Genomic DNA, 27,565 nt, shown 5'->3' on the forward strand with positions numbered 1-27,565 from the left:
AACCTACGCCCTTGGTTTCTTTTTCCCTTGACAGCTCGTGGCCCCGCCCACCCCAGCCCTGACCGGCGCCTGGCGGAACTACGACCCCCGTGATGCAGCGGGAGTCCTGACAGTACGTCATCGGTTTGGGACGCCCTGGCGGTGAATAAGGGCGCCAAGGCGCCTCTCCTGGAGCTGAGCCAGCTGACCCCTGACCCATAAGGGTTAGCAGGGTGGAACCCGCTGAGCTCGGAGTCCACCGACTCACTGGGACCAGAACGGCGAACCTGCGACGGCTGGTGACGCGCGCGTCCTCCCTCCTCCTTTCGCCTCTGCCGGGAGTGGCGCTCGTTGGTGACGTCGGGGGTATGATGGCCGCTGGGAGGCTAGGAAGGTGAAGGTGAGAGGGCGAGTGTGTCGGGTGGTGGGGCCCGACCCGGCCCAACAAGGCGAGTCCTGGATACCCCAGCGTGGGCCGGTGGGACGCCGGGTTCTCGAAGGCTCAGGATCGGGGCCGGCGGGTGTCCCCACGCTCTCACCTTGCAGCCGGGCCCTCCACGGCCCTTGGAGGAGGGGGCGGGACTCGGGGTTCGGGACTTGGGGGTGGGGTCTCCTGAGGCGTCTTGTCACTCCCCCGTCTTCCCGCTTTCTCACCGTTCCCCGCCAGATTCTGTTCTTGCCTTTCCCCATTTCTTGTCCACTTCTCTATATTTGCCAGCACTTATTCAGCACATGATAGGTGCCCATTTTCATCATCGTAGGCGCCCCAATTTGGGCACTTACTGCCCTTGCATAGTTGTCGCTTTACTTGTTTGGCTTGTGGGTGGACGGTAAGCTCCTTTGAGGGCAAGGGCTCTCAACGGATGTTATTTTTTATCTCTAATTCTAGCGCCTAGCATGCACGCACACATATGTGCTCACACATGCGTACACACACACACACACACACAAAGCAGACAGAAAATGTACATAATTAGCTGCTTGGACGCTTGAAGCCAAAACTGCCCATTCCCATTTCCATCTCTTGTGAGCCTTGGTTGCCCTATTTCTTTAATTTCTCTCTCTGTTCTCTTTCTCTCCTCCCAGAAAGGGCTCTGACTGTCACCCTTACCATCCCCAAGAGTCAGGTGAGGCCCCTCCACATAACTGAAAACAAGTGAGGCTTGCAGTCAATGGGAGGGAGGCCGTATCTCAGTTCCAAGCTTGGCCTCTTAACTGGCAGTCCATAAATCTTTAAATATTCCAAGCCTGTCTTTGCACTGTGGAATTGAGAGTTAAGTAAGACATTTTGCAGCATCTGACAGATCGAGGCCTTCAGTAAGGTCCACTTCTCTGTCTCAACTCCACCTTCCCGTCCCTAATGCTCAGTGCCACAGCCCTCAAGCTTAGTCCTTGAACTGGTTCTGCCCTCTCCTGTGGTCCCTCTGGATGTGCTTTTACCAGAGTCCCTGCTTGTCACCAGCACATGGCTGAACACATGTTTGTGCACACCCAGGCTTGGCCCTGCACCCGTGGGTTGTTTTTCCCCAGGGCACTTCCTCACCTACCACCCCAGTACCTCAGTGAGTAAACTTCCCTCGGGCATGAGTTTGTTTGGCTTTTTAAACCTGATTGGACTTGTTTGGCACCATTTCCCCGCCCCCGCCTGTTGACCTGTCCCTTTGCTTTTCTAGTAACTCAGAATTGGCGGAGTCAATCAGTAGCCGTCTTCAACCTGAGACAGGAGGGAGGAGAACTCAAATTCTTTTCCTCTTTTTGACCCAGCCCGTGTTCATGATGCCTACCCTGTGAAAGTCTCTCACCATCGGAAAAGTAAGTGGTGGCCAAGACATCTGGCACCCTGGAATTGTGTGGGGTGGAAAGGGGTGTACTCTGCTGGCCATCTAGCGCCGAGTCTCTTGGACAGGGGTCTCTTGAACAGAGCTGGATTTTTCCAGCCTGAGTTGGAAAAAACTGTCTCCTTTCACATGATTTTACTGGGTGCCGAGAAAGCCCATTTAAAGGTTGACAGTTAAGAAAATGGCTGGGATCTCTGGGCTGCCTGAAGAACGAGTCTCTATCTCCCTCATTTGTTCTCTGCTGTGCTGGCTCCTCTGTCCCCTTCTCTGCCCGCCGGAAGTTGGGTCACTGGCTCCTTATCACAGTTCTAAGAGTCTCCTCTGCCTGTTTACTGTGTATACTCTTTTGTTTCAATTTCTCAGCTTTTCCTCTGTTCCAGTTGTACTAGCAGACGATCTGTGGATCCATTTTATTTTCTCTGCTAGGAGTCGCTGCGCATGAAACTGGGTAAGGAGGTGGTGTGGACTCAGGGACTGTGCTTGGGATCCAAACACACCTTGGAGTGAATTTTGTGGCTGCTGTCGCTGCACCCATGGCACCTAATCCTCTTCCACTAATAGCCTAGGTTGAGGCTGAGCTTTTCAGTCCCTGCGAGTGCTAGGAGCATTTAGAATTGGTTTTAGTTTAGTATCTATTCCTACTATGCCCCCAGCACTTTTTTGTCACGGGAGAAGGAGACTAGGAGGATGAATGAGGCTTTTCCCAAAGTACGAGGCTTCTCCTGTTATGTAGAAGAAGGTTTTCTTCAGAGAAGTTTGTGAAATGCAGCATTGTGAAATGCAGTTAAGTGAGAGTTGTTACAGCAGGCCTTCCTTCCTGAAGTCTTTGTTGTGCTTATGTGCTACCGTGTGTGGGGGGGACTGTAGAATGTAGTGTCTTACAAATTGATTCTGCTATGGAGCCCTGTGTATATGGAACATTGGCTGCATTAGAGTTCTGTGGACTGCACTTTAGAAAATGCTAGTGTTAATTCTCTGAAACCATGACCTCGGGAAGCGCTTTGAGGCGGTCATAACAGCTTGATGCGTGCCACTTGGTGGATAGCTGATACTGGAGCTTGACTCTGGCCCAGCTGCACCTGGGGGACCGGCTCTACACGTCTGCTATGAGCCCTGTGATGAAGTAGGGGCTATCGGGGCTTTCCGGAGGAGGATCAGGAACCAGCTGCTTCCCCCCACTCTGAAAGCCTAGGAAGCCAGCTGGTGGAACCCCAAGATAGTGGTACTCAGTCTTGGAGTGTGTGTGTATTTGCAACTGTGGTCCATTTGTGCACATATGTATGCCCAGCTCACTCTTCGGAAGGATTACATCCTGGAATCTGACAGATTTGATCAACTCTCTTGACTCATTGAACTCCAAATACTAAGAAACAGATGCTTGGCCAAAGGCTGCTTTTTAAGAGAAAAGTAAATACAAGTATCCCAGGTTTAGAAGGGTAGGAAGGTAATTCCCTTTGGGGCACTCACTAACTCAAGCCATGTCTCTCAGTTGTGGAGGAGGAAAGTAGAAATGGAAATAGGTCACTAGCTCTGTATTAGGCTGGCTTTCTAGAAGCTCACAAATTAGATGGTGAGAAAGTGTGATTTTAAAAATCCTGGAAGTCTGGTAAGGTTGCGTGGGCTCCATGCAGATGTCAAGGAAGGCTTCATGGAGGAGGTCATGCTAGAGTTGGGTCTAGAAGGACAGGAGGTGTAGGCCAAATGGGTGAATAAGGGCAGAGGATTCCAGGCTGAAAGCAGCACGTGTAACACAAACATAGACTCTCAACTCAGGCATGAATAAGGGCAGAGAAATTAGTTTGGAGGGGCTGGTGGTAGGGTGCACCTGGGAGCTTCAGGCGTGTACCTACAGGCTGGGGAACGTGAAAGCAGGGCAGCCCCCCTGGACAGGGTGCCATCCTAGCAGACCAGGTGACCTTAGAGCACTCGGCTTTAACTCACGTGCATGCTGTTGAATCTTGCACTTACTAAGCACTTGACTCCTCTGGTGTCATATCGTTTGGGCTTGCAAAGAACAAGCAGAACTTGAAAGTGCCTCCTCCTAAATGTCCCTCTGATATTTGGGAACTTGCTGCCTGCAAGCAAGTCACTTCTGGGGCAGGGCACTGCTGAGCCTCACCCCTGAGCAGACCTCTGCCTTGATCCCTGTGGCAGCTGTGGGGTGGCTGTGGGCGTGCTGGTGGTGGAATTGCCTCTGCTCGCCCCCGAAGGCTTCCTGTTCCAGGGAGAGTCCTGTGATCTTGCTGGTAGAGTTTATTACTATTGTTGTTTTATAGTATGTAAAACTACCTTTGAGCTTGTGCCGTGTCATCTTTAATCTCGTGGACTCTGCGTGATATCTCGTTTGTACACATGACAACTCCAAGGCTCTGAGGTTTAAACAGCCCAGAAACAGCACAATCACAATTTGAACCCAGCTCTCTCTGATTCCAGAATCTCATCTGCAGCGCCAGCTACCTTGTGAGACCCTGCTCTCCTTCCGTGACTTTCCTCTTCTGCTTACGTGTATCCCCTATGTCTCCAAGAGTCTTTCCTGCTGGGCCACAGGAAGCCCGATATCAGTGTACTCTCCTTTTCTGCTTTGGAGGAGCCAGTATTTTCTTCCCCTTCTCAGAGCGATGCTGTCTTTCTTTTATTTCTTAATTCTATTTATTTATTTATTTTTGGCTGTGCTGGGTTTTCTTTGCTGTGTGACGGCTTTTCTCTAGTTGCAGAGAGCAGGGACTACTCTCTAGTTGTGGCGCTTGGGCTTCTCATTACTGTGGCTTCTCTTGTCGCAGAGCACAGGCTCTAGGGCTCAAGGGCTTCAGCTGTTGCAGCTCCCGGGCTCTGGCTCAGTAATTGTGGAGCACGGGCTTAGTTGCTCCTCAGCATGTTGGATCTTCCAGAACCAGGGATAGAACCCTGTCTCCTGCATTGGCAGGTGGATTCTTTACTGCTGAGCCACCAGGGAAGCCCCATCTGCTGTCTTTCTTTTTTTTTTTTTTGACAGTTATTTGTTTATTTGGCTGCATCAAGTCTTAGTTGCAGCAGTAGGATCTTGGGTGTGTCATGCAGGATCCTTCGTTGCAGCACTGGGACTGTCTAGTGGGCTGAGTTGCTCTGTGGCACGTGGGATCGAAGTGCCCCAACCAGAATTGAACCTGCATCGTCTGCATCACAAGACAGATTCTTAATCACTGGACCACCAGGGAAGTCCCTGTCTTTCTTACTCACGCCCTTGATAGTAGGCACCATGCTACGAAAATCTCACAGCTGTGGTATATTCCTGAGGAGGAAGGCAGAAACGGACACACAGTCACTTCTCTCTCTCATCTCTCCAAAAATCTTGAATATCAAAAAAATAACTTGTAGCTTTAGATAAAACATGTGGGTTCCCATTTCCCTGTGGGTCTCTCTGTCTCCTCACTCTTTGGGATACTTAGTTCCTAAGGGCCAGTTTTCAGTTATTAGGAATGTTTATTTTTTTTCTGCTTTTCAGAAGCTGGTTCAGCTTGCTTTGGCAGTTTCTCTGTAGATTCACTCCTGGGCAGTACCCTGTCATCGCCCAGATAGGGCGCGTGCCGGGTTGGGTGGAGAGCGGGTGGCGCTGTGATTAGGGTCCAGGGGAGGGAGGGGCCGACAGGGAAGTGCTGAGTGTTGAGGAGGGCAGATCCAGGCGTACACAGCTGTGTACACCACCCCTTATCCTTGGAAAGGCCTCTTTCCTGGGACTTACCAGGGTTTTGAGGGCTCTGCTGAAGAAATGGCTCTATGCGTGGTGGGGACTCTGAGGAACTTTGGTTCAGAGACTGCCAGCCTCATCTGGGGACCAGCTTCTCTCGTCTGTCTGCCTCTTTTGACTTTGAGTAAAGATCTCTAGCACTCTGGAGTTAAGCCTCATGGCCCCTAACTTGTTATTGCCATGTGAAAAAACAAAAAACAGGCCACAAAGATGTGCATGTGATTGAGGATTGAGTAAGAGCAAAAGAGCTACCACACAGAAACAGATTGGGATGATAAGCAACTGTTAATAGTGCCTGTTGTAGAACTGTGAGGTTATGGGTTTTTTTTCCCTTTAGTTCCCACATTTTCTACAGTAGACATTTATCATGAAAAGAAAACAGTAAACATTTATAAGTATAAGTTGTAGAAGTAGACCACGTTTATTTGAGGATCAGCCCTCCTTGCCATCCTACCCACTGGCAACCAAAGATAAAAATAAAAACAAAGAAACAAAACCTGATACGATTCAGGGCCGTCAGTGCTGGGCAGCAGAGTGGCCCAAGAGGGTGGTGGAAGTGCCTGACCTTGAGCATCACTTTGCTTTCACCGCTCTGAGTGTTCAGAGACTTTTCTCAGGGGGTGATGTATAGGAAATAAGTGCGATTTCTGTCATTCTTTTCTGCCTAAGACTGAGAGGAGGACATCTCTGTATGTTACCTTGTGCTTCCCCCATCTTTCTCTGAGGTTGGTGAGGCAGGCCTGTCCTTGTTCACCCAGCAGGGGACAACCAGAACTGACCCAAGCTCAGGGCCCTGGGTGCCCACACTGTGTGATAGGAAGAGGGGCCCAGGCAGTCCCTTCCTAGTTTTGAGATGCTGGCTCTGATCTCTCTGTCCGCAATCTGGTCCTGGAGGGCCATGTTCTGGATGGGCCTCTGAGCCAGGCCCAGTGCCCCTGCCGCTCACACTCTTCTGCACCCCAGCAAAAGGTCCCTGAGTTTGCTCACATCTCTTCTCTCTCACAGCGCAATGTCCCTGCTCTTCTCTCGATGCAACTCCATCGTCACAGTCAAGAAGGATAAGAGACACATGGCTGAAGTGAATGCTTCCCCGCTCAAGCACTTTGTCACCGCCAAGAAGAAGATCAATGGCATTTTCGAGCAGCTGGGGGCCTACATCCAGGAGAGCGCCACCTTCCTGGAAGGTGAGACGGGCACCCTGCTCAGCCAAGCCCGCTCCTGTCAGCCTCAGTATTTGGGGGGCAGAATTGGGGGCAGGGAGATACAGCCCTGCCCTTGACGAGCTCACACCCAGGTGGGTTGTCACCTTCAGTGGTACTCTGCTCCTGGAATCACATGGAACTGGGCTCCAGGGAGATGGGCCACGGAAACACGGGACCTATCCTTGAAAATTCTATAGATTCTGCTCCACTTAATCATAAGGAGTGGGTGAATCATATCCTTACCTGAAGGACAAGCAGACTGAGGTTCTGAGAGTCGTTGATACCCTGTAAGTGACACAGTGGACTGTACCCGGGACTGTACTTTGGCTTAACTCCAAAGCCCAGGTGTTTTGCTTGGCCCAGCCTGGCTGCCATCAGTCCCCCACCCTGTGTCTGGGTGTTGGTTATTCCTGACCAGGGTGTTCTCTCTGATATTTTTAGATACCAGGACTTTGAATAGGAAACTTGCATCACCGGCACCTTTTCCTCTAGTTACTAATTTGAGCCCAACCTTAATCCTCCCTCTGTCAGCAGAGAAGGACTGGTTTCCAGGGCCCCACTCAGTCTGAGCACCAACTCCAGCCACTGTCTTCTGAGACTCCCTGTCTAAAAGGCACACCTTGGCTCCAGGCCCTGGGGTTATCAGTGAACAGTCAGTAGCTGAATCTTACTGGTTTTGCTTTCCTCATTTGTGAAAGAGGAGCTTAGGGGAGACCAGGGGTTTCCTAATTCTAGTCTGCAGAACCCTAGAAGTTCAGCGGGAATGCCTCAGGGACATGCTTCTCTCTACTTGGTCCCTTCCCCTGGAGCAGCTTGGCTTCTGGTTGGTGACGCGTCAGGCTGCTCCTTTAGGCTCCCTCTAAAGAAAGGAAGTAGTCCCAGTACTGGGGTCTGAACGTTCGTCCCTCTGTGCTCACGTGTTGGAATCCTCAGGCCCAGTGTGATGGTGTTAGGAGGCGGGGCCTTGGGGAGGGGTTACGTCATGAGGGTGGAGCCCTCATGAGTGAGATTAGTGCTCTTATTAGAGAGACCCCATGAAGCTCCCTTGCCTCTTCTGCCACATGAGGATCTGACTAGAAGTCTCCCACCTGGAAGAGGGCCCTTACCTCACCAGGCTGGCACCCTGATCCAAGACTTCCAGCCACCAGCACTGCAAGCAGCACACTTCTGTTGTGTCTAAGCCTCCCAGTCATGGTGTTTTGTAAGAGCAACCTGAACAGACTAAGGATGGACTCTTCATGCGCTGTCCTCAGCATGGTGCTTAATGCAGGAAAGGTGTTCACAGAGAATTTGTTCAGTTTAAAGATCTGAATTTCAGGGGTGTAGGATTGGTAGTTGAAATGATTCCAGTCTAGTATCTGTTTGTTTAGCAGTAGTTCTGGCATGCAGAGATGGGACAGACCAGGCTGCTCTCCCCTCCGGAGCCAAGACTAATCCTCTGTGATCCTCTAACTCACTCCCATGGTTCTCTGGAGGAACACGTGGTTCATAATGAAGATGTTTGTGCGATGGCATCAGGAGTGGGTGTTTTGATTTCCCTTTTTGTGAAAACAGGAGGCCTCTCATACTGGTGGACCTCCAGGGAGCGAAAAGCATTGGGGTGATCCTGAGATGTATTTGGGATTGTCCCGGCCAGGGAAGGGGAAGGCTACTGCCTGGGACTGTTCTCTAAAGGGCAGTAGCAAAAAATAAAAAATAAATAAAGGGCAGTAGCAAGAGCTTGTCAGCTGATGGCTTTTTCTTTTAAATTTTCTTTCTCCAGTCACAGGCTGGAGAGCCAGCTTCCTCTGGGGGCATATTCCAAAAGCCACACCCTTGTGCCCATTTAAGGGAAGAATGTTGATGGTCTGAGAAGGGATGACCGGTGGACATGGGGAGGCCTCGTTGGCACCAGCTGTAGGGGAAACTCACTGGGCGGCTCCGAAATGCACTTGTCGTGCTCTGGGACCGTTCTCAGGGCTGGGACCTGTCAGCCCAGTGGTTCACAAGCGCCTTAGTCTGTTTGGGCAGCTGTAACAGAAATGCCATAGACTGGGTGACTTGTAAACAACACATATTTATTTCTCACAGTTTTTGGAGGCTGGAAAACCCAAGACCAGGGCAGCAGCAGATTTGGTGTCTGGTGAGGGCTGGCTTCCTAGACTGCTATCTTTTCTCTGTAGCAGCTCATGTAATCACATAGCAGAAGGGGCTGGCTACTTCTCGGGTTTTCCTTTATAAGGACACTAACCCTAGGCATGAGGTTCCATCTCTATGTACAGGTGACCCTCAAATAGCATGAGTTTCAACTGCACAGATCCACTTATACATGGTTTTCTTCCCATAGTAAGTACTGCAGTAGTACAAAATCTATGGTTGAATCTGTGGATACAGACTGTGGATATAGAAGGGCTGTGCATACAGAAGCTGACTAAATTACATGCTGATTTTTGTTTGGAGGATTGGCACCCCCAAGCCCCATGTTGTTCAAGGGTCAGCTGTACCATCACACTGTCATCACACGGGGCACGTAAACATTCCATCCATTGCAGCCAGGGTGTGCTGAGAGGCAGACACCCGTCTGCAGTCCAGCCAGCTCAGGACCTTCTTGGCGCAAGTGCTGGATGGGAAGGGGACAGGGTCTTTCTCAGTTGCTCCCATATGTCATAACATGTTATCCAGCCATGTGGCAAGGGCCCTGGGGAAAAGCAGTGCAGTGATCCGAGGATCTATTCACTTAGCAAACATCGTGTGCCTGCTGAGTGCGGGGGTCAGACAGGTGGGCCCTCACGTGGTAGGTGATGCACACAGGTGAGCGGGGCAGTTACCCTATGCTGAGACAAGGGCTAAGATGCAAGAAGTCCAGGATGCCGCGGGGACACAAGCCAGGAGGACCTGACTCAGGTTGGTGGGATCAGGGCAGGCTAAGTGAGAATAGGCCAGAGCACCTAGAGGTGGTATGTTAGTTCTTCAGAGGGGTAGGGTGAAGAAGCCCCAAGCAAAGCCTGGAGCGGTGGTGAGTGTGGGAATGTGTTGAGGCAGGATGCAAGGCGGAGGTGCCCAAGACCCAGCTGGAGCAGTGAGTGGGGCCAGGTCAGGCAGGGCCTCAGGAAGGTGCATAGTGACCTGGACTCAGCCCTGACCCCGCCGTCTACTATCTCTGATGGGTACATGACGTGGATTAAATGAGGCCATGCTTGACCAGAACAGTACCTGGCATATAGTGAGAACTTGGTGAGTGTACGTTAAGTACAAAACATATAAGTAAATGATGGCAGTCAACATTTGGGTCTTCATCAGATACCTGCCCCATTCTTGGCACTTCAGTGTTTTAATTCAGTTAATCCTTTCTCCAGCCACATGAAGTAGGTGCTGTTGTTATTTCTGATTTAAGGCTAAAGAAATTAAGACACAGGAAGAGTCATTTGTCTGAGGTCACAAAGCCAGGAAGAGGTAAGAACCAACATTTCCACTGGAACCCAGCAGTCTTGCTCCTAAGCCAAGTTCTTTATTGCACTAGGGCCCACAGGAATCTGGACCTCCAGCCGGGGAACAGAGTGCCGCGGGGGTGGGTTCTGCCATCCAGACTGGAACTCTGAAACTCTGACGGTGGGCTGAACTGTTTTCAATCTACACCTGCAGAAACCTACAGGAATGCAGAACTGGACCCGGTTACGACAGAAGAACAGGTTCTGGACGTCAAAGGTTATCTGTCCAAAGTGAGGGGCATCAGTGAGGTGCTGGCCCGGCGGCACATGAAGGTGGCTTTTTTTGGCCGGTGAGTCTCGAAGTCCTCATGCCTTCTTTCTTCCCAGCTGGGAGGGAGGGAGGCATGCTCTTTGTGCTGGATGCGACCACCCCAAGGTGGGGAAGCAGGCAGCACACCGCAGAATTTGGCACTCTCCCCTCTATTTTTTTAAATTTAGCAGTGGTAAAATAGACATAACAAAATTTCCCATTGTAACCTTTCTTAAGTGTACAGTTTTGCTTTGTTAAATACATTCACATTGTTACGCAACTGTCACCACCACCAGTCTCTAGACCTTCTTCCCTGGAAAATGGAAATTTACCTGTTAAGTAACATCTCCTGGTCCCTTCTCCCCCACCCGCTGGTAACCACCCCTCTACTTTCTGTCTCCATGAATTTTCTGACTCTGGGAACCTCATATAAGTGAAACCGTGTCTTTTTGTAATTGGCTTATTTCAGTCAGTATAATATCCTCCAGAATCATGCATGTCATAGCATTTGTCAGAATTCCCTTCCTTTTAAAGGCTGAACAATATTTCATTGCATGTATATTCCATATCTTGTTTATCCATTCATCCCCTATGGACACTTGTTGCTTTCCCTTTCTGATAACTGTGAGCAATGCTGCTATGAACAAATATCTGTTTGAGACCCTGCTTTCACTTCTTTTGGATATATACCCAGAAGTGGAGTTGCTGAATCATTCCGTTTTTAAGTTTTTGAGAAGCTGCCCACCATATGGTTTTCCATAGTGACTGTAACATTTTAATTCCCACCAGCAGTGCACAAGGGTCCCAGTTTTTCTGCATCCTTCCAATACTTATTTACTGGTTTTTTTTTGACAGTAGCCATCCTAATGGGTGTGAGTTAGTAGCTTTTACAGTTTTGATTTGTAATCCCTAATGCTTAGTGATATTGAGCATCTTTTCATGTGTTTGTTGGCCACTTGTATATCTTCCTTGGAGAAGTGTCTGTTCAGGTCCTTTGCCTACTTTTAAATTGGGTTGTTTGGGAGTTTTTGTAGTTGTTTTGTGATTTTTTTGTGTGTTTTTTGAGTTGTAGGAGTCCTGAATTTCCTTACCAGATATATGATTTGTAAATGTTTTCCCCCATTTTGTCGGTTACCTTTCCACTCTGTTGACTGTGTCCTGTGATGCACAGTTTTTTATTTTGATATAGTCCAATTTATTTATACTTTTCTTTGTTTATACTTTTGACATTGTATCTAAGAAACTGCCAATTCCAGTGTCATGATGCTTTCCCCCCTATGTTTTCTTCTAAACGTTTTATACTTTTAGCCCTCAGATCTCTTTGTTAGGCTTTGAGGTCAGGTAGGCGCCTCTGGAATGTCTGCTACAGTGCCAGGGAATTCTTCTCCAGTTCTGAGTGGGCACTTACTGGTGTCCTGCCCAGTGAACTTGGTTCTGACATTCTACCAGGAGGCGGCAGACCCTGCAGGTTAAGAACTTGGTGCACAGATAGCCCCACTTCAGATGCCGTTCGGACCTCTGCTTTTGATCAACTGGCTATAAATCAGAGGTTCCCACAACCTCCTCCTCGAGTTTAATCTGCTTGAGCAGCATTCACTTAGGTTTACTGGCTTGTTACAAAGGATATTGTGAGGGATACAGATGAAGAGGTGCCCAGGTCGAGGTCTGGGCGGGTCCTGAGCATGAGAGCTCTGTCCCCGTCAACTAGGGCACACCACCTTCCACCCTGAAGCTCATCAGATCTCACTGTTCAAGAGATTGATGGGACTTAATCTACAGCCCCCCTCCTTCCTTTTCCTGGAGGTAGGTGGGTGGGGCTGAAAGTTCCAACCCTCTTACCACTTGGTCTTTCTGGTGATCAGATCATCCTGAGGGTGTGGAGGGGCCACCTTAGTCACCTCATGAGTGTAAACAGGTGTGCTCAGCAGGGGCTCCTTATGAGTAACTAGGGACACTCCTATCACTCAGGAAATTCCAGGAATTGCCAGGAACTGGCGACAAAGACCAAATATATTTCTTCTTAAACCACAGCACCTTTAAAAAATTAAAGCCCAATCAGTATGGGTTGCAGAGAGTCAGACCCGAGGGTGCAGCTAAGCACAGCACAGGGGAAGAAGGCCTCGGGGAGGCGGGTGCTCTGCACACAGTGCTGGCCTGAGGCGTCGGCGCTCTGCCCCGCTGCCCCTCTGCGCCTCCTCACCTGGTGATGTCCTTCAGCCTTTGGGGCTGGCTTTTCAGCCCTGCCTCAGAACTGTGGCCCTGGCTGTGGTGAGCTGGAGCTGATGAGTTTGGAGCTGTCTTAAAGAAAAAGAAGGTAGAAAAGCGGGTGGCAGGCAGAATGCTACCATAATCTACCCTGGAGCAGGCCCTTACAATCTGGGAGTGACGGGTGGGGCTTCGTGTTCGAGAGGAACCCGGCGCGAGAAAAGCAGCAAAATTGGCCTTCTGTAGAAAAACTCTGGGGTCATTCAGCTGAGGTCACTTAGACAGAAGAAGCCACCCTGGGGTAAGTCGGTGGCTTCTGGTAGAAGAGGAGGAGTGGGTTAGTCTTCCGAGTCAGACAAGTGGTCTCCTGCGTGATGCTGAGAGCCTCATGTTGGTGGGGGCTCACTCAAGGGCAGGTAGTGTCTGCATGCTGGCATCACACCACGGGAGCCCCGTGTAGTTGGCTTGCCATGATGAACTGGGGCATGTCACACGCACAGGCCACCAGCGTTGTCCATCCATTTTCATAAGCACAGAGCACCCACTCTGCCTGTGTGCGCCCTGATGTCACTATAGAGGACAAGGCTTTGGACCTCCAGGCTGTCCCTTCTTAGTGACAACCTGAGATGCAGATGGCAGTAGCTTCACTGGGTTTCCTTGTAGGACGAGCAACGGGAAGAGCACCGTGATCAATGCCATGCTCTGGGACAAAGTGCTGCCCTCCGGGATTGGCCACACCACCAACTGCTTCCTGCGGGTGGAGGGCACCGATGGCCACGAGGCATTCCTCCTCACGGAGGGCTCAGAGGAGAAGAGGAGCGTCAAGGTGAGAGGGCCCTGCCGGCCTGGCTTTTGGCCTTAGTCACACTGGTGGGTCAAGTCCGGGCTGAGACCAACCAGTGGGTCTGTTATGCCAGGACCCACAGCACCTCTAAGAAGGGGGCCGTGTCCCTGTAGTGGAGTTTGGGGAGCCCTGTCCTAGCCTGGCTGTTTAGGGAGTGTGAGAGCTTCAGGGAGGTTCTGGAGCCTGAAATTCACAGACCTTGTGAAATGCTGGGCAGGCCTTTTCTCTTTGCAATGCAGTGTGTTTGCCTTGTTCTTGGGGGAGTTGCCAGAGAGCCATCCCTGCATTTGCTCCGTGATTCCAATGTTTCAGCTCAGGGTTCGCGTGCTTTCATTTTTCTGAGAGCCAGCTGCACTTTGGGTTGGGACCAGATGCTCGTTTTGGTTCATAAAGAATTAATTAATGCAGAACAACATCCAAGAAAGAAACTTAACGGAGGAGTGAAGGATAGTTGGTTCTTGCTAGCGGCTCCCAACTGTTGACTTTGTATGCATGAAATGAAAGAGGGGTAGCAGATTGGCCTGTGGTCCAGGCCACTGTCCTGGGGCTAGGCTGCACTGGTCTCCAGCCCATAGGCTCTTCCTTGGCCCTGATTATCCTCTGCCTCCACCCTCATCAGACAGTGAACCAGCTGGCGCACGCCCTTCACCAGGACGAACAGCTGCATGCGGGCAGCTTGGTGAGTGTGATGTGGCCCAACTCCAAGTGCCCGCTTCTCAAGGATGACCTGGTGCTGATGGACAGGTGAGAGGGCAGGTGCCTCCCCTGGAGGTGTAGACGGGGAGGGCCCCAGGTTTCCATTTCTGGGTTCTCCAGGCCAGTGTCCCCAAGGTCATGTTGTTGCTCTGCTGAAGTATATTACTTTTTAAACCAGCTTAACCACATGTTCCAGCCTTGTGGATTTCCTTCAGGGTCTGGTTATTGTATCATCTTGGCAGGCATTGACCCGAAGATCTCCCAGTGATGGTCTGTAAAGAGGGATAGGAAGGATGCTCGAAAGTGGGGGAGGTTCTCGGCCTCAGCCCAATGTTAGTATGTTTATTGGAGGAGGGGGTGGAGCTTGTTCTTGATGAGGTCCCTGTTGTGTTTTATTTTTCTCAAGGCAACATTTTGCTCCTGTTTTGTGGACAGGCTATAACTATACCAAGAAATTTGGTACGAGGGTGCTTGCTGGACTCACAGAAATGTAGCATTTCACCTTAATTGTATACCCACAAAGTAAAATGCAGGGGCTTCCCACGGGTAAAGAACCTGCCTGCCAGTGTAGGAGATGCAGGTTTGATCCCTAGGTTGGGAAGATCCCCTGGAGAAGGGCGTGGCAACCCACTCCAGTATTCTTGCTTAGAGAATCCTGTGGACAGAGGAGCCTGGCAGGTTACAGTTAGTCCATGGGGTTGCAAAGAGTCGGACACGACTAAAGCAACTTAGCATGCAAACATGCATGCACAAAATAAAATTCAAATCTTTAGGTTTTTATATGAGTGATAGATGCATATGACAAAAAACACATTTTCAGACAGTCTGGAAGGATATGAGATGAAAAGTAAGAATCCCTCCAATAAGGGTGATTGCCCTCCCCTCTGTAGCTTTCTCTTCCTTTGCCTGCTGCCTCAGGTCTGTTCAGAGCAGGAAGAATAGGGCCCCGGGTCTGATGATGGTTTACCCCTGTCACCCCCAGCCCTGGCATCGATGTCACCACAGAGCTGGACAGCTGGATTGACAAGTTTTGCCTGGACGCCGACGTGTTTGTGCTGGTGGCCAACTCGGAGTCCACCCTGATGCAGACGGTAACCCATCCTCTGCCTTTCCCCACACTCCCAAGATCCAGCCAAGTGGACGGGCCAGCAGGGCCTTGGCTGGCACGACCCCTCCTTCACTGAGGTCTTTCCCCTCATCCAGGAAAAGCAATTCTTCCACAAGGTGAGCGAGCGCCTGTCCCGCCCGAACATCTTCATCCTGAACAACCGCTGGGACGCGTCTGCCTCGGAGCCTGAGTACATGGAGGAGGTGGGCGCCTCTTTTGCTCGGCAGCTTGGGGACTGCCACCCCATGTGTCTACCCAGACTCTCTGCATGCTCTCCTCAGCCGCGTCCCTGAATGAATTTCATCACCAAAGTGTCCCATGAGGTCTTTGGGGTCACTATGGGACCGCTTCACTTCTCCCATTCACTTTCCCGGACCCCTCTCCTCTTTTTTTTTTTTGGAGTGTAACTGCTTTACAATGTTGTGTTAGTTTCTGCTGTATAACAGAGTGGATCAGCTGTATGTATACGTGTATCCCCTTCCCCTCTAATCTTCAGAAGGCTTTCCTTCGTGCTGAGAGGCCTCCATAACACATTAGCCGAGCCCTTACTTGGGACCAGTGCTCTCCTTAGTTCTTGAAGAATGAGTCAGAGGCGTAGCTTTGAAAGACATCCAGGAGAGCTTAAAAGAAGAGCAAAGGATAATTGGTTCTTACTGACAGCTCAGAATGCTTTACTTTTTGTGGGTAACATGAAAGAAAAAGGAGTCACAGGTGCTATGGGGCAGTGATGAAGTGTGTAGTCAGCAGATGCGGTGCAGTGTGACTGATAAACTCGCTAACCTACCCTAACTAACCCAGGTAAATCCTAACCTGTGAGCTGAGTGTAATAGATGGAGTTGTGGAGAGGATGAGATCTGTTCACCTTGAGAAAAGGCCTAGCACGTGGCAGGTGTCCACCGGAGGCTCTTGTCACTTTGAAGTTCCAGCAGTGGAGCCCTAGGGCTTCAGAGCGAGGAGGGATTTTCAGGTGGCACCCACTCATTCATTAAGCAAGGCCAGGGAAGACTCAGCTTGTCAGTACAGAGTCCACGTGTGGGTTTCTGTTTTTTTTTAATATATTTCTAATTGGGGGAAAATTGTTTTACAGTGTTGTGTTGGTTTCTGCTGTACAACAGAATCAGTCATAATCATACATATATCAACTCCCTCTTGAGCCTTCCTGCATGCCCCCCTACAGGTGTGGGTTTCTTGACCCCCAGCTTCCTTTCCTTCTGGGGCACCAAAGGGAGACTTTTGTAGGCTTTTAACAAGGCAGTTTGGGGCATGTGTGAACATTTCTGCTTCTTGATACCTCAGGTGTCTTGGACAGGCTGCACCCCGAGGAACCCTGTGACTTGGGATCTGGGGAGCCTGGTGACTGGAGGACAGATGGTGGGACATGATCGCTGCATGTGTGTTGATACCTTCTGAATCCTGAGCCGTGTGACTAGATTACCTGTGCTCTTAGAAAAGAGGCCACCGGGGGCCATGGGCTCCCTCAGGAGGGCCCCCTCGCACCCCACCTGGTCATACAATACCTGTCTGCTTGGGCTCCAGGTGCGGCGGCAGCATATGGAGCGCTGCACCAGCTTCCTGGTGGATGAGCTGGGTGTGGTGGATCGGGGCCAGGCTGGAGACCGCATCTTCTTCGTGTCCGCCAAGGAGGTGCTCAACGCCAGGATCCAGAAGGCCCAGGGCATGCCCGAAGGAGGTGACGATAGAACCAGCTTCTTGCTTTTCCCTGATGCTTGAGACATTGGGTCTGGTGCTAAGTCAGCCGGTAGAAATAGTCGTGAGAATGAGGTAGTGAGAGGAGCCCTGGGTGAGAAGCTCTTGACTGCCTGAGTTATTTCTGGACTAACGTGGTGCACTTCTCCTAGGGGGCGCTCTTGCAGAAGGCTTTCAAGTGAGGATGTTTGAGTTTCAGAATTTTGAGAGGAGATTTGAGGTGAGCATGAGCCTTTGATCCTGTTGTCTAGAGATTCTGTGCCTCCCTGGCGCTCCCCGGCCACGTCCCTGGCAGTTGAATGCCAAAGCCTGGCTCTTGGTTGGTGGCCCCTGCCTCCCTTGGCACCTCTTGTCTGCTCCAGGAGTGCATCTCCCAGTCGGCCGTGAAGACCAAGTTTGAGCAGCACACGGTCCGGGCCAAGCAGATCGCAGAGGCCGTCCGCCTCATCATGGACTCTCTGCACATCGCAGCGCAGGAGCAGCGGTAAGAGCCCGGGAGCAGACTGGCGGAGGGAGTGTGGCCGTGACCACCTCACCCCGATCTGAGCCCGGGCCCAGGGCCAGCACTCAGCTGGCAGAGCAGGGTCTCAGGGTTTCCACCAGACCATGTCTGAGCCATGAGGAGCAGCCAGTGAGGAGGTTGTGGGGCGTCTGTCTGTCCCACCTGGTCTGTGCAGTGAGCTTCCCCAAAAGTCTGAGCTGGCAGCCTTGGTCTAGTGCTACGCCAAGCACTGCAGCCATTCTCAGGGCTGGAAGCAGAAAGCACTTCTTCAAAATACCTTTTTTGGGGACTGCCCTGGTGGTCCACTAGTTAGGACTCCGAGCTTCCACTGCAGGAGACGCAGGTTCGATCCCTTGGCGGGGAATTCAGATCCCACATGCTGTGCAGCATGGCCAAAAAAACCTTAAAAAGAGAATTAATAGATGCTCTTTTTTGAGAGATTAAAATATATGAGAAAGTACAGAGAATAATATATCTTGTTTCCGTTGCCCGCAATTGACAATATTTGTTTTATTGTCAGAATAAAACAAATAAAACACAGAAAAAACTATTGAATACCCTTTGATTCTTCAGTCCCTGCCCTAGTGTCCCTCTGCCTGCTCCTCAGAGGTAACTGCCATCATGAATTTGGTGTGTAGTCTTGTCATTCAATAAAAAGTACTTTTTATGTAAATCCTGAAGAATGCACAGTGTTGCTCTCCGTGTGTTTCAAATGTACAGGTACGGGAACATGCAATACTTGGCTTCGCTTTCCATTCAGCATTGTTTTTTTTCTCTGTCCTTGTTGATGCCTATAGTTGGAGGTTAGGACTTTTCGTTGAGGTAGAGCAGTTCTCAGTTTCCTGTAGATTCATCTTTAGATTTCATTATTTTACTATTATAGACCCTCCTGCTGTAGACACCAGTTTTTGTGTCCCCTGGTGTGCATCTGCTAGAGACTAGCATTAATTCCTGGAGCTGGAGTGTTCTGTCTTGGGATGTATACGTTTCAACTTTACCCAGTTTTACCCGTGGCTTTCTGAAACATCTGGCCCTGCCTGTGGTCCCACCAGCAGTATATGCTGGAACTCTCATTCCCCAACCCTGATCTGTACTTCAGACTTGGTGATTTGAGCCAGGCTTTTGGGTAGTGTTGTACCCCTTTTTCTCTTTTCCTTGTTTACTAGTGGAGTTTTTTCTATATGAATGGCAGAGCTTGTTCTAAAGTTCCTGAAAAAGCACCCTCCCCTATCTGTCACCACCACATCCTCCGAATTTGGAAAACTTAAGAGCGAGTTGTTAGCACTGTCTCTCCTTCCTGCCTGGGAAGGGGAAGAGCAGGCCTCCGGGGTGTGCACAGAATACCAGGATCACAGCTGTGGCCCACAGACTTCCTGGCACCCCCGGCACCACCTCCTCGGCTTAGTCGGGTAACCAGAGCTCTTTCTCTCAGGGTCTACTGCCTGGAAACGCGTGAAGAGCGGCAGGAGCGGCTGAGGTTTATTGACAAGCAGCTGGAGCTCTTGGCGCAAGACTACAAGCTGAGAATTAAGCAGATTACAGAGGAAGTCGAGAGGCAGGTGAGAAGTGGAGGAGGAAGGACACTGGGGAGATTTGGGCTCCGAGTAGAGGCCAGGCACTCGAAAAGTGAAAACACAGACATCCTTTTCCTTGGGGGCTCCTCAGCCTTCCAGGAGGAAGCCATAGCCCTGATTCAAGAACATGGTGCCTCCCGGGGTTTGCTGTTCCATTGTGTGACCCCAGGCAAGTCCTCCTCCTCTGGGCCGCCTCCTCCACAGCTTAGATGAGTTTCGGTCAGCCGATCTCTAATACCCCTGAATTCAAAAGCTTTAATTCTGCAGGCCATCTATGGACACTGCAGGTTTGCAGGGAGGCAGACCCAGTCTCCTGGAGCCTGTTAGGCGCTCCCGGTGCTGTGGAGTGGAGCCACGTCCCCTCGGGCCACTCACCAGCACACTTCCTCTGCTGCAGGTGTCGACCGCGATGGCTGAGGAGATCCGGCGCCTCTCTGTGCTGGTGGACGAGTACCAGATGGACTTCCACCCTTCCCCTGTGGTCCTCAAGGTTTACAAGAATGTGAGTCATTAAGTGGCAGGGGCTCCCCTTGTTTCCCATTGGCTGTGGATGGGGTCACCACGAGACACGGATTCAGCCCCTGCTGGTCTGAGTCAGGGCCCCTCAGCCAGGGACTTGAGCCTCAGGCTTCATTCCACCTGCCTGCCGCTGTCACCTGCTGGGCCTGAACTGACCAGCCTCTGAATGCCTGGCCCTGGGCTCCCTGGAGGGAACCCCTTACACCTCCAGCGGTGTAAGGCACCGCTTCCTTTTCCCTCTCTTCTTGCTTCAGGAACTGCACCGCCACATAGAGGAAGGACTGGGCCGAAACATGTCAGACCGCTGCTCCACGGCCATCACCAACTCCCTGCAAACCATGCAGCAGGAGATGATGGGTCAGTGCCGCAGGGGCTCAGGACCAGGGCTCTGGGTGCCCGAGATCAGTTTCAGGCCAGCCTGCAGAACTAATGACTTTTCCTTATCTGTCCTCTTTTGTGATGAGTCAGCTCCATACCTTGAGGTTCTGGGCATGTGTTGTGAGTTCATTCCACGCGTAGACTAGGGGTGAGCAGGGGAGGGGGCGTCTTGACTAGCAGAGGCTGAGAGCTTGGTCTGCTCCTTAAATCCACAAATCAGTGGGTACGGAGTCTGAGTCTGCATACCCCACCCACAGACCGGCTCATCCGGGCCTAGTTTCTGGGTCGCACTGCCAGCATCCTCGCCAGCGGCAGGTGCGGTGAGGCTCAGCACTGGCGAGGCACAAGGCTGAGCCACTCTGCTTTCTCCCCACTTCTGTTCCCAACAGACGGCTTGAAACCCCTCCTTCCTGTGTCTGCGCGGAGTCAGATGGATATGCTGGTCCCTCGGCAGTGTTTCTCCCTCAGCTACGACCTTAACTGTGACAAGCTGTGCGCCGACTTTCAGGAGGACATTGAATTTCACTTTTCCCTCGGGTGGACCATGCTGGTGAACCGGTTCCTGGGCCCCAAGAACAGTCGCCGGGCCTTGATGGGCTACAGCGACCAGGCAAGCGGAGTCCCTCACCCTTGGGCATTGAGGGAGGCTAGTCTGCGCCCTGGGTATTCAAGCCATTCTGAATGGGGCTCCCGGAGGTCATGGCTGTGGCATGTGGGCCACCACCATGGTCAGGTTTCTGCCACAAATCAACCTAGTTTTATTGTAGGCACTAATATTTGTGAAATTACAAAAGCAAGCTGTATTTTTTTTTATTAAGCTTATAAGTATGTAATTATTAAGTCTAGATGACCAGTCTGTCCAGATACCGCCGTTTTCATGTTTAAATGTTAACCCCCATCTCTGTACCTCTGGAGGTATCACCTGGGCTGCTCTTGGGCCACGTCTCAGGCTTGGGGACCTAAGCTGAGGCCTTCCAGGGTGGCTGCAGCTCATGATCTGTGGTATCCATGGTGTTTACCTTTGGGCTGGCAGGTCTGTTAGGAAGCTGAAATCCTTGTCTGCTACACGTGGAGCTCATTTTCCATTTTGGAAGGTGAAGTCACGCCCCGTGTCCCTGTTCTGGACTCTTGGCCCTGAGGGTTCCCGAGGGTTTCACGGAATGGGAGATTTGCTGCCTTCTTCTTCTTAGCCGCCCTGTTTCTCTCCACAGGTGCAACGGCCCATGCCCCTGACCCCGGCCAACCCCAGCATGCCCCCACTGCCCCAGGGCTCCCTTACCCAAGAGGAGCTCATGGTTTCCATGGTCACGGGCCTGGCCTCCCTGACGTCCAGGACCTCCATGGGCATTCTCGTTGTTGGAGGAGTGGTCAGTGACAAGCCCAGCACGGGAAGGGTGGGGGCAGGTGGGTGGGACCGAGGGGCAATCTGGTGGGGGTCCCTGCGTCAGCCCGGCACTTTACATCCACGATGACTTTTCGCTATGATCTCAGGAGCCATGCACCTTAGCCCTGAAATGTACATTTCTGGACGGAAGTCTCATTCAACATAAGGTGACACTGAGGTTCCCATTTTACAGAAAAAAATCTGCAGTTGGCTTGCCAAGGATACACAGCTTGGATTTGAGCTCTGGCCCCATCTGACTCCAAGGCCATGTTCTTTCCCCTGTAGGGCCAGTCCTGTGGGTAGGGAAGTGACCTGAGAAATTGACACACCTGGCTTCTAGAGAGGTGGGCGTGACCAGGAATTTCTCCTTTGTCAGTGAGGAAACAGAGCAGAACTTGTGAGGGCTTGAGCCAGAAAGAGACTGGACTGGGCTGTGAACCCTCATTTTGCCAGCTGTGGTTTTATGATCCTTCTCTTCTACCCCAAGGCCTGAGGTCACAGGCTGCCTTCTTGATGGGGTACTCCCCACATCTTGACCCAAGACATGCTGCAGCCAGAGTGACTTGTGCCTTGAATTTTCTTGATGATGTAGGCACGTGCTCTCTGCGGTGGTCATTTGAGTTGTAGAGTGGTGGCAGAATGTAACTGACAAAGCTGCCAGGAGTTGATTTCTCAGCTTGGAAAGCCAGGGCAGGCTGGAGCTGAGGCACCCCACTCCCAGCCTGTAGATAGTACCTACTCTGGTTCTTTTTTTGGTAGATGGTAACCTGGCAGAGGGTCATTAGCTTAGAAGCTGACACTTGACAGTTATGTAACCCTTTTACAATCAGTGTCTCATTTTACCCAAACCGCCCTCGGAATTGAGTGGAAGCCATCATCCCTATTTTGAGAGGAAAAGGGTATAAATAGACTTGCTGTGGGTCACACAGCCAGGATGGCAGGCAGCGCTGGAGCCTCTGTTTCTGGCTCCAAGTCCACTGCTCTTTGACTCTTAACTGTGCTGCCTTGCACCGAAGTGTTACAAAGCGGATCAAAAGAAGCCATCTGCTGAGGACCAGTACTCAGAATTCCACTTGTCATCAGTGTCACCAGAATGGAATGTCCCTTCTGAGGACTCCAGCATTTATGTTTAAGATGTCTGTGTGCCTGGATCTGTGCCTCTTGTGCTCACAACCATAGCAGTGGCCTCACTGCCTTTGCCCAAGTCATGTTGTGTGGGCCACACTCCGTTTCCCTCGTTTTCCAGCTAGAGAGAATCCCTGCCCTTCTGGTGTCGGTGGGGCCCAAGAAGATGTTGAGAGGTGTGTTCTGAGTAGAGGCACAAAGGCCTTTTGATGCTCCTGGGAAAGTCCTGGCAGCAACAGGCTAAGAAGCTGGGTGGTGGGACGGCAGAGGGCTGCACCCGCTGACCGCTGTGCCTCTGCAGGTGTGGAAGGCCGTGGGATGGCGACTCATCGCCCTCTCCCTTGGCCTCTATGGCCTCCTCTACGTCTATGAGCGTCTGACCTGGACCACCAAGGCCAAGGAGAGGGCCTTCAAGCGCCAGTTTGTGGAGTACGCCAGCGAGAAGCTGCAGCTCATCATCAGCTACACCGGCTCCAACTGCAGCCACCAAGTCCAGCAGTGAGTGTCCCCGTCAGCCCGAGGGGCCGGCGCCAGCCCCTGCAGTGCCCTCCTACTCTGACCTGGAGACCAGTGGGACCCGAGCGCTGTCCGACTCTGGCCGTGGGCTATGCAGTGACAACATGGAGGTTGAGGGTGGGAGGGGAGTCTCTGGGGATACCGTATGTCCAGGGCTGGGACTAAGTAGGCCTCTGGTCCCCCAGGAAGGAAGACAGCAACACGAAGGGCATTACTTGTAGCATCTTTGGCAGGTTACCTTGAAGGACTTGCGTTGTGGGCATAGCTTTGATGTTCTAAGCCACAGCCCAGTCTTCATGGCATATCTTTGGGCAGGTGGGAGTGGTTGCTTGATCTAGGTGGTGGTGACTAAGGTGCTGAATGCCTGCCTTTTATTGCTACGTGGCAGGCCCTCTGCTAGGCATTTTGCACCTAATACTTCATTTTCCTCTCGAACACTTTGAAGTAGTTGTTCTTATTGACACTTTCTTTTTCAAAACGAGGAAATTGAGATTTAAGAGGAATCATGTGTCTCCTACAGGCTTCCCAGATGTCACTAGTGATAAAGAACCCATCTGCCAATGCAGGAGATGCAAGAGATGTGGGTTAGATCCCTGGGTTGGGAAGATCCCCTGGAGGAGGGCATGGCAACCCACTCCAGTATTCTTGCCTGAGAAATCCCGTGGACAAAGGAGCCTGGCAGGCTACAGTCCGTGGGGTTGCAGAGTCGGAGATGACTGAACAGCTGGACACACACGACCCTGTCTCTTGCGCTCGACTGATCAGCAGCAGAACTGGGATCTGAGTCCTGGCCTCTTGTGTCCAGGTCGGGGTGTCCTGCCCTATGCTCCTGGTTTTCACACAGTGGTGATGCTGGTATTTGTGGTGGTCGTGATGTCCACGGTCTCAGCAGGAGGTGGGGCAGATGCTGCCAAACCAGGACAGGTGGTGGCCAGTGCAGGTGACCAGCAGGCTAGCAGCTGCCCTGCCCTGAGTCTGGTCAACACAGCCTGGTTGATCCTGACCCTCTCCCCCTTCAGGGAACTGTCTGGGACTTTTGCTCATTTGTGCCAGCAAGTTGATGTCACCCGGGAGAACCTGGAGCAGGAAATCGCCGCCATGAACAAGAAAATTGAGGTTCTTGATTCACTTCAGAGCAAAGCCAAACTGCTCAGGTGAGGTGGCAGCAGGGGAAACCCATCCTGCGGGGTTACAGCTCACAGGCAGGTCCTTAACTGCGGTGTCTCGGCCACCTGACATGTGCTGTCCCAATCTTCAACATCCCTGCAGTAGCCTGTCATCACCTTCACTTTATTAAATGGAAAACTGAGGCCTGGAGAGGTGTTGAGTAACTTATCTGGGATCCCACAGTGGGTGGTTAAGCCGGGAGTAGAAGGATCCAGCCTGCTGGGCACCAGCACCCTCTGAGCCTCCTCATGTTATTTGGCTTCTGTTGTCAGCAGGAACACTGGGCTAGACCCACCCCTCACTTCCACCATTTCTCTGTGAGCCCAGGGATGATGGCCTACTGAAACCCGTGCCCACAGGGGAGCCAGCCAGGTAGCGGGTGGCTGGCCGAGCCTGGCTCAGAACCCAGGTCTGCACAGAGTCTCCATCGAAAGTCAGAGCTTCGGGCAGCAGGTTGCTGGAGAGAGTATGGGTCCCTGGAGTCATGAGTGCTGGCTTCTGGTCCCGGCCCTCACATTCAGGCAAATCTCTGAGCTTCCCCAAGTCTCATTGCTTTTATCTGTAAAATGCAGTGAGATTTCATGACACAGCCACAGAGCTGCGTGCACAAGTGCTCTGTAGAGTCCTTGGCTGCTCAGGTCCAGATAACATCAGCACGTGGGGACTCGGGGCTTCCTGCCCTGCCCTGACATCAGCACAGAGGGGGGCTGCATCCAAGGGCGTCCGTGGGCCTTCCCCTCCCTGCAGTGCAGACATGCACTCCCGCCCACTGCCCAGGGACACCTATTTTCTAGAGATACACCGCTCATCCCCAGGGGAAATCTCACGAGGCGTGGGTCTTGGGGGTGGGCTCCTCTGCTGTGCGTCACCTGCAGGGACAGGGTAAACCCAACAAGGACTGCATATCAGCAGCCCAGCCCCTTGCTGACAGGCAGAACATGGTGTTTCCAACAGATTGGGGCCTTGCCGGTGGGCCCAGTGTGAAGCCAACACAGGGCTTAAGGGTCAGAAAAGCCTGAGTTTATTTCCACCACCAATGTGTCGTGTGACCGTGGGAAGTTATTTAACCTCTCTGGGCCTCATTTTCCTCATCTGTGAAGCGGAGGTTACTAGAGGAATAAAAGAGTCTGTACAAGTCAGGTGTCCAGTAGATCAACGCTTGGTAGGTGACGCCACGGCTAGTTATTAGCTCTTGCCGCTACAAGGTAACCTTTTCTCTGCAGGAATAAAGCCGGCTGGTTGGACAGCGAACTCAACATGTTCACCCACCAGTACCTACAGCCCAGCAGATAGTGGGCACCTGGAGCTGGAGCCCCCGTGGGGAGGACAGTGCTGCCAGCACGTGGGGCCTCCCACCACCAGACCTGCGTGCAGCTCCTGTCCACTGCCGCCACCGTGAGAACGAAAGCACCCACTGTCTCCCACCATGTTGAGCCCCAAAGCACTAGTTATTTTCCCCTCCTTTGCCTGCTATTGCAGGAAGACCTTCCAACTTGTGCCCCTAAAGGAAACTTTTTTTTTTTTAATGAGTCTGGACAGCACGGTACTGGGGAGTTCAGTCTTTGCTTTGCTTTGTCATACTCTCTTGATTGAGAAGCTGCTGATTGCTTGCTTGATGAGCTCTTGGGATCAGCCAGTGTTGCAGAAGGCCTGGTTGGGCCTTTAAGGGTATCAGGCAGACACCGCCCCCTCCTCTGGCCAACGCTTAACACCATCCCCCGCACACTTGCCCCCCACGCACCCCAGCTCCCGCACACCTGCCCATCACGCACCCCAGCTCCCCTGCAGAGAAAGGCCGCCTTTGTCGGGAGGCTGCATTTTCCTCCCAGTGCAAACTGATTCCAAGAGTCCCAGGAGGCTTGTGGCCTTTGTGTCAGTGTGGTTCTTTGGCTTTCATGCTTCAGTCTGTTTGCAGAGCCTTCCAGACCAGCCTTTCTGCATTGGCAGTGGGCTGAGTGTGGCTTGGGTTTTAGGCGGAGGCAGTCTTTCTGCCATGAGGGGCAGGAAGATACCGCAGAGGCAGCTGGAGCGCGTGACCGGGAGGGAGGTGGTGTGTGGAGCCTGTGTCCTGTCTGTGCTGTCTTGGGCGGCCAGTGCCATGATGGGCCGAGACTTGCTCTCCCTTCTTGCTGTGTCCCTTGTTCTGCTTTCGGTCCTTAGCCTTGTAGTCTGGCTTCTTATTGGTGAAAGATGGTTTAGTCCAGATTGTTAAAGGATGTAGTAGAAGGAAAGATGGCGGAAGATAGGGACCTTGGTGGCAGGCTGAGGGGAGTGGACCCCACCCAGGACGGCTGAAGAATCAGTAATTGGCACAAAACAGGGCCTTCTGTTTGACCTCACTCTGGTGGGGGCTCGTGGGGTCCGAGAGTCCACCCTACCAGCTTGAGGTTCCACAAAAAAACTTGTTCCCACCCCTCACCCCTCCTTGGCTCAAGCCGCCCCTGGCCACCAGACCTCTGGACGAAGTCTCTTGTGCCAGCCATGCTGCACACGGCCAGGAGACAGTGCAGGGAACCCAGCACCCAGCCTCCCACCCTCCTGATCCCGGAGCCTCCAGATGACACACGGGGCCTCGCGTTGCTTTTGAGAAGTGTTTTCTGTATTGAGTGTGGGGATTGTTGCTGGTCACAGTGGGGGCAGGTTCCTGTCTCCATGGTGTTAGTCGTCTGGGGCAGGCAGCCTTCAGGTGGCAGCCTCTGCCGGGCAGGTCAGAGAGCTTCCTAGAAGCCAGCAGCACCGCTCTCCCAGAAAGAGGCGGGCTCAGGCAGAGAGGTGGGGCCTGTCCTGCCCTTCTTGAGTCCATCCGCCCTCTGACTTCGGGGAAACGGCTCAGTGGCCTCTGCTTGCTGGTGGGCAGCATGTAGTTGGCGTGCTCTCCAGGTGCCCACTGGTCCTTCAAACCCTCAGTCTACTCTGGTGTGTGGAACAAAGTAATGGACTTAGCCAAGGTTGTTGTACAGCAGAGGATGGCCCAGCTTTTTGCCAGACCCGGGTGGTGGTCACCTCACAGTGTGTCCGGAGAAATGAGTGTTGCACAATTCCAATGAATTTTGTGCTTTTGGGGGGAAAATTATTTAAAATAACTAAACATGAATTTTTTTTTGAATGTATCCCCTGGGATTTTGAGCTTCTTATACAACAAGTAAAATTGAGTTTATACCACTGAGGGCAAGACTCTGAAAGAATTGTGGCAAAAAGCACTTTAATTTAATGCTGCTAACTTTGTTCTCTGTCTTTATGTTCATTTACTGGAGTGCGAGACGTGCTTGACACAGTGAGTTTTTTCTCTGATGTATTTAAGGTGATAAATTTGCCTGAATTACTCCTGTATCAGTGCTGATAATATTGGACACTAAAATAAAACCTAGTTGGAAACCCTT

General features: G+C 51.8%; 1 protein-coding gene across 4 annotated transcripts; it reads left to right on the forward strand.

Moving 5' to 3' along the window:
* Positions 1–139: 139 nt before the first annotated feature.
* MFN2 (mitofusin 2) lies at positions 140–27,565 on the forward strand. 4 transcript variants are annotated; one of them, XM_020896129.2, is made up of 20 exons: positions 140–379; positions 1,653–1,791; positions 2,181–2,265; positions 6,547–6,725; positions 10,365–10,500; positions 13,329–13,491; positions 14,129–14,253; positions 15,188–15,296; positions 15,409–15,516; positions 16,850–17,003; positions 17,173–17,240; positions 17,383–17,504; positions 18,955–19,081; positions 19,494–19,598; positions 19,870–19,972; positions 20,383–20,603; positions 21,205–21,360; positions 22,804–23,000; positions 24,038–24,172; positions 25,409–27,565. In XM_020896129.2, exons 4-20 carry the CDS (start codon positions 6,551–6,553, stop codon positions 25,476–25,478), a joined length of 2,274 nt encoding a protein of 757 aa, XP_020751788.1. In that variant the 5' UTR covers positions 140–379; positions 1,653–1,791; positions 2,181–2,265; positions 6,547–6,550; the 3' UTR covers positions 25,479–27,565. The 4 variants fall into 4 exon arrangements, with proteins under 4 accessions (XP_020751788.1, XP_020751619.1, XP_020751860.1 ...); XM_020895960.2 differs by lacking the exon at positions 2,181–2,265; XM_020896201.2 differs by lacking the exon at positions 2,181–2,265 and having other exon boundaries at positions 1,744–1,791.

This window comes from Odocoileus virginianus, chromosome 11, assembly GCF_023699985.2.
Source record: "Odocoileus virginianus isolate 20LAN1187 ecotype Illinois chromosome 11, Ovbor_1.2, whole genome shotgun sequence".
Lineage (NCBI taxonomy): Eukaryota > Metazoa > Chordata > Mammalia > Artiodactyla > Cervidae > Odocoileus > Odocoileus virginianus.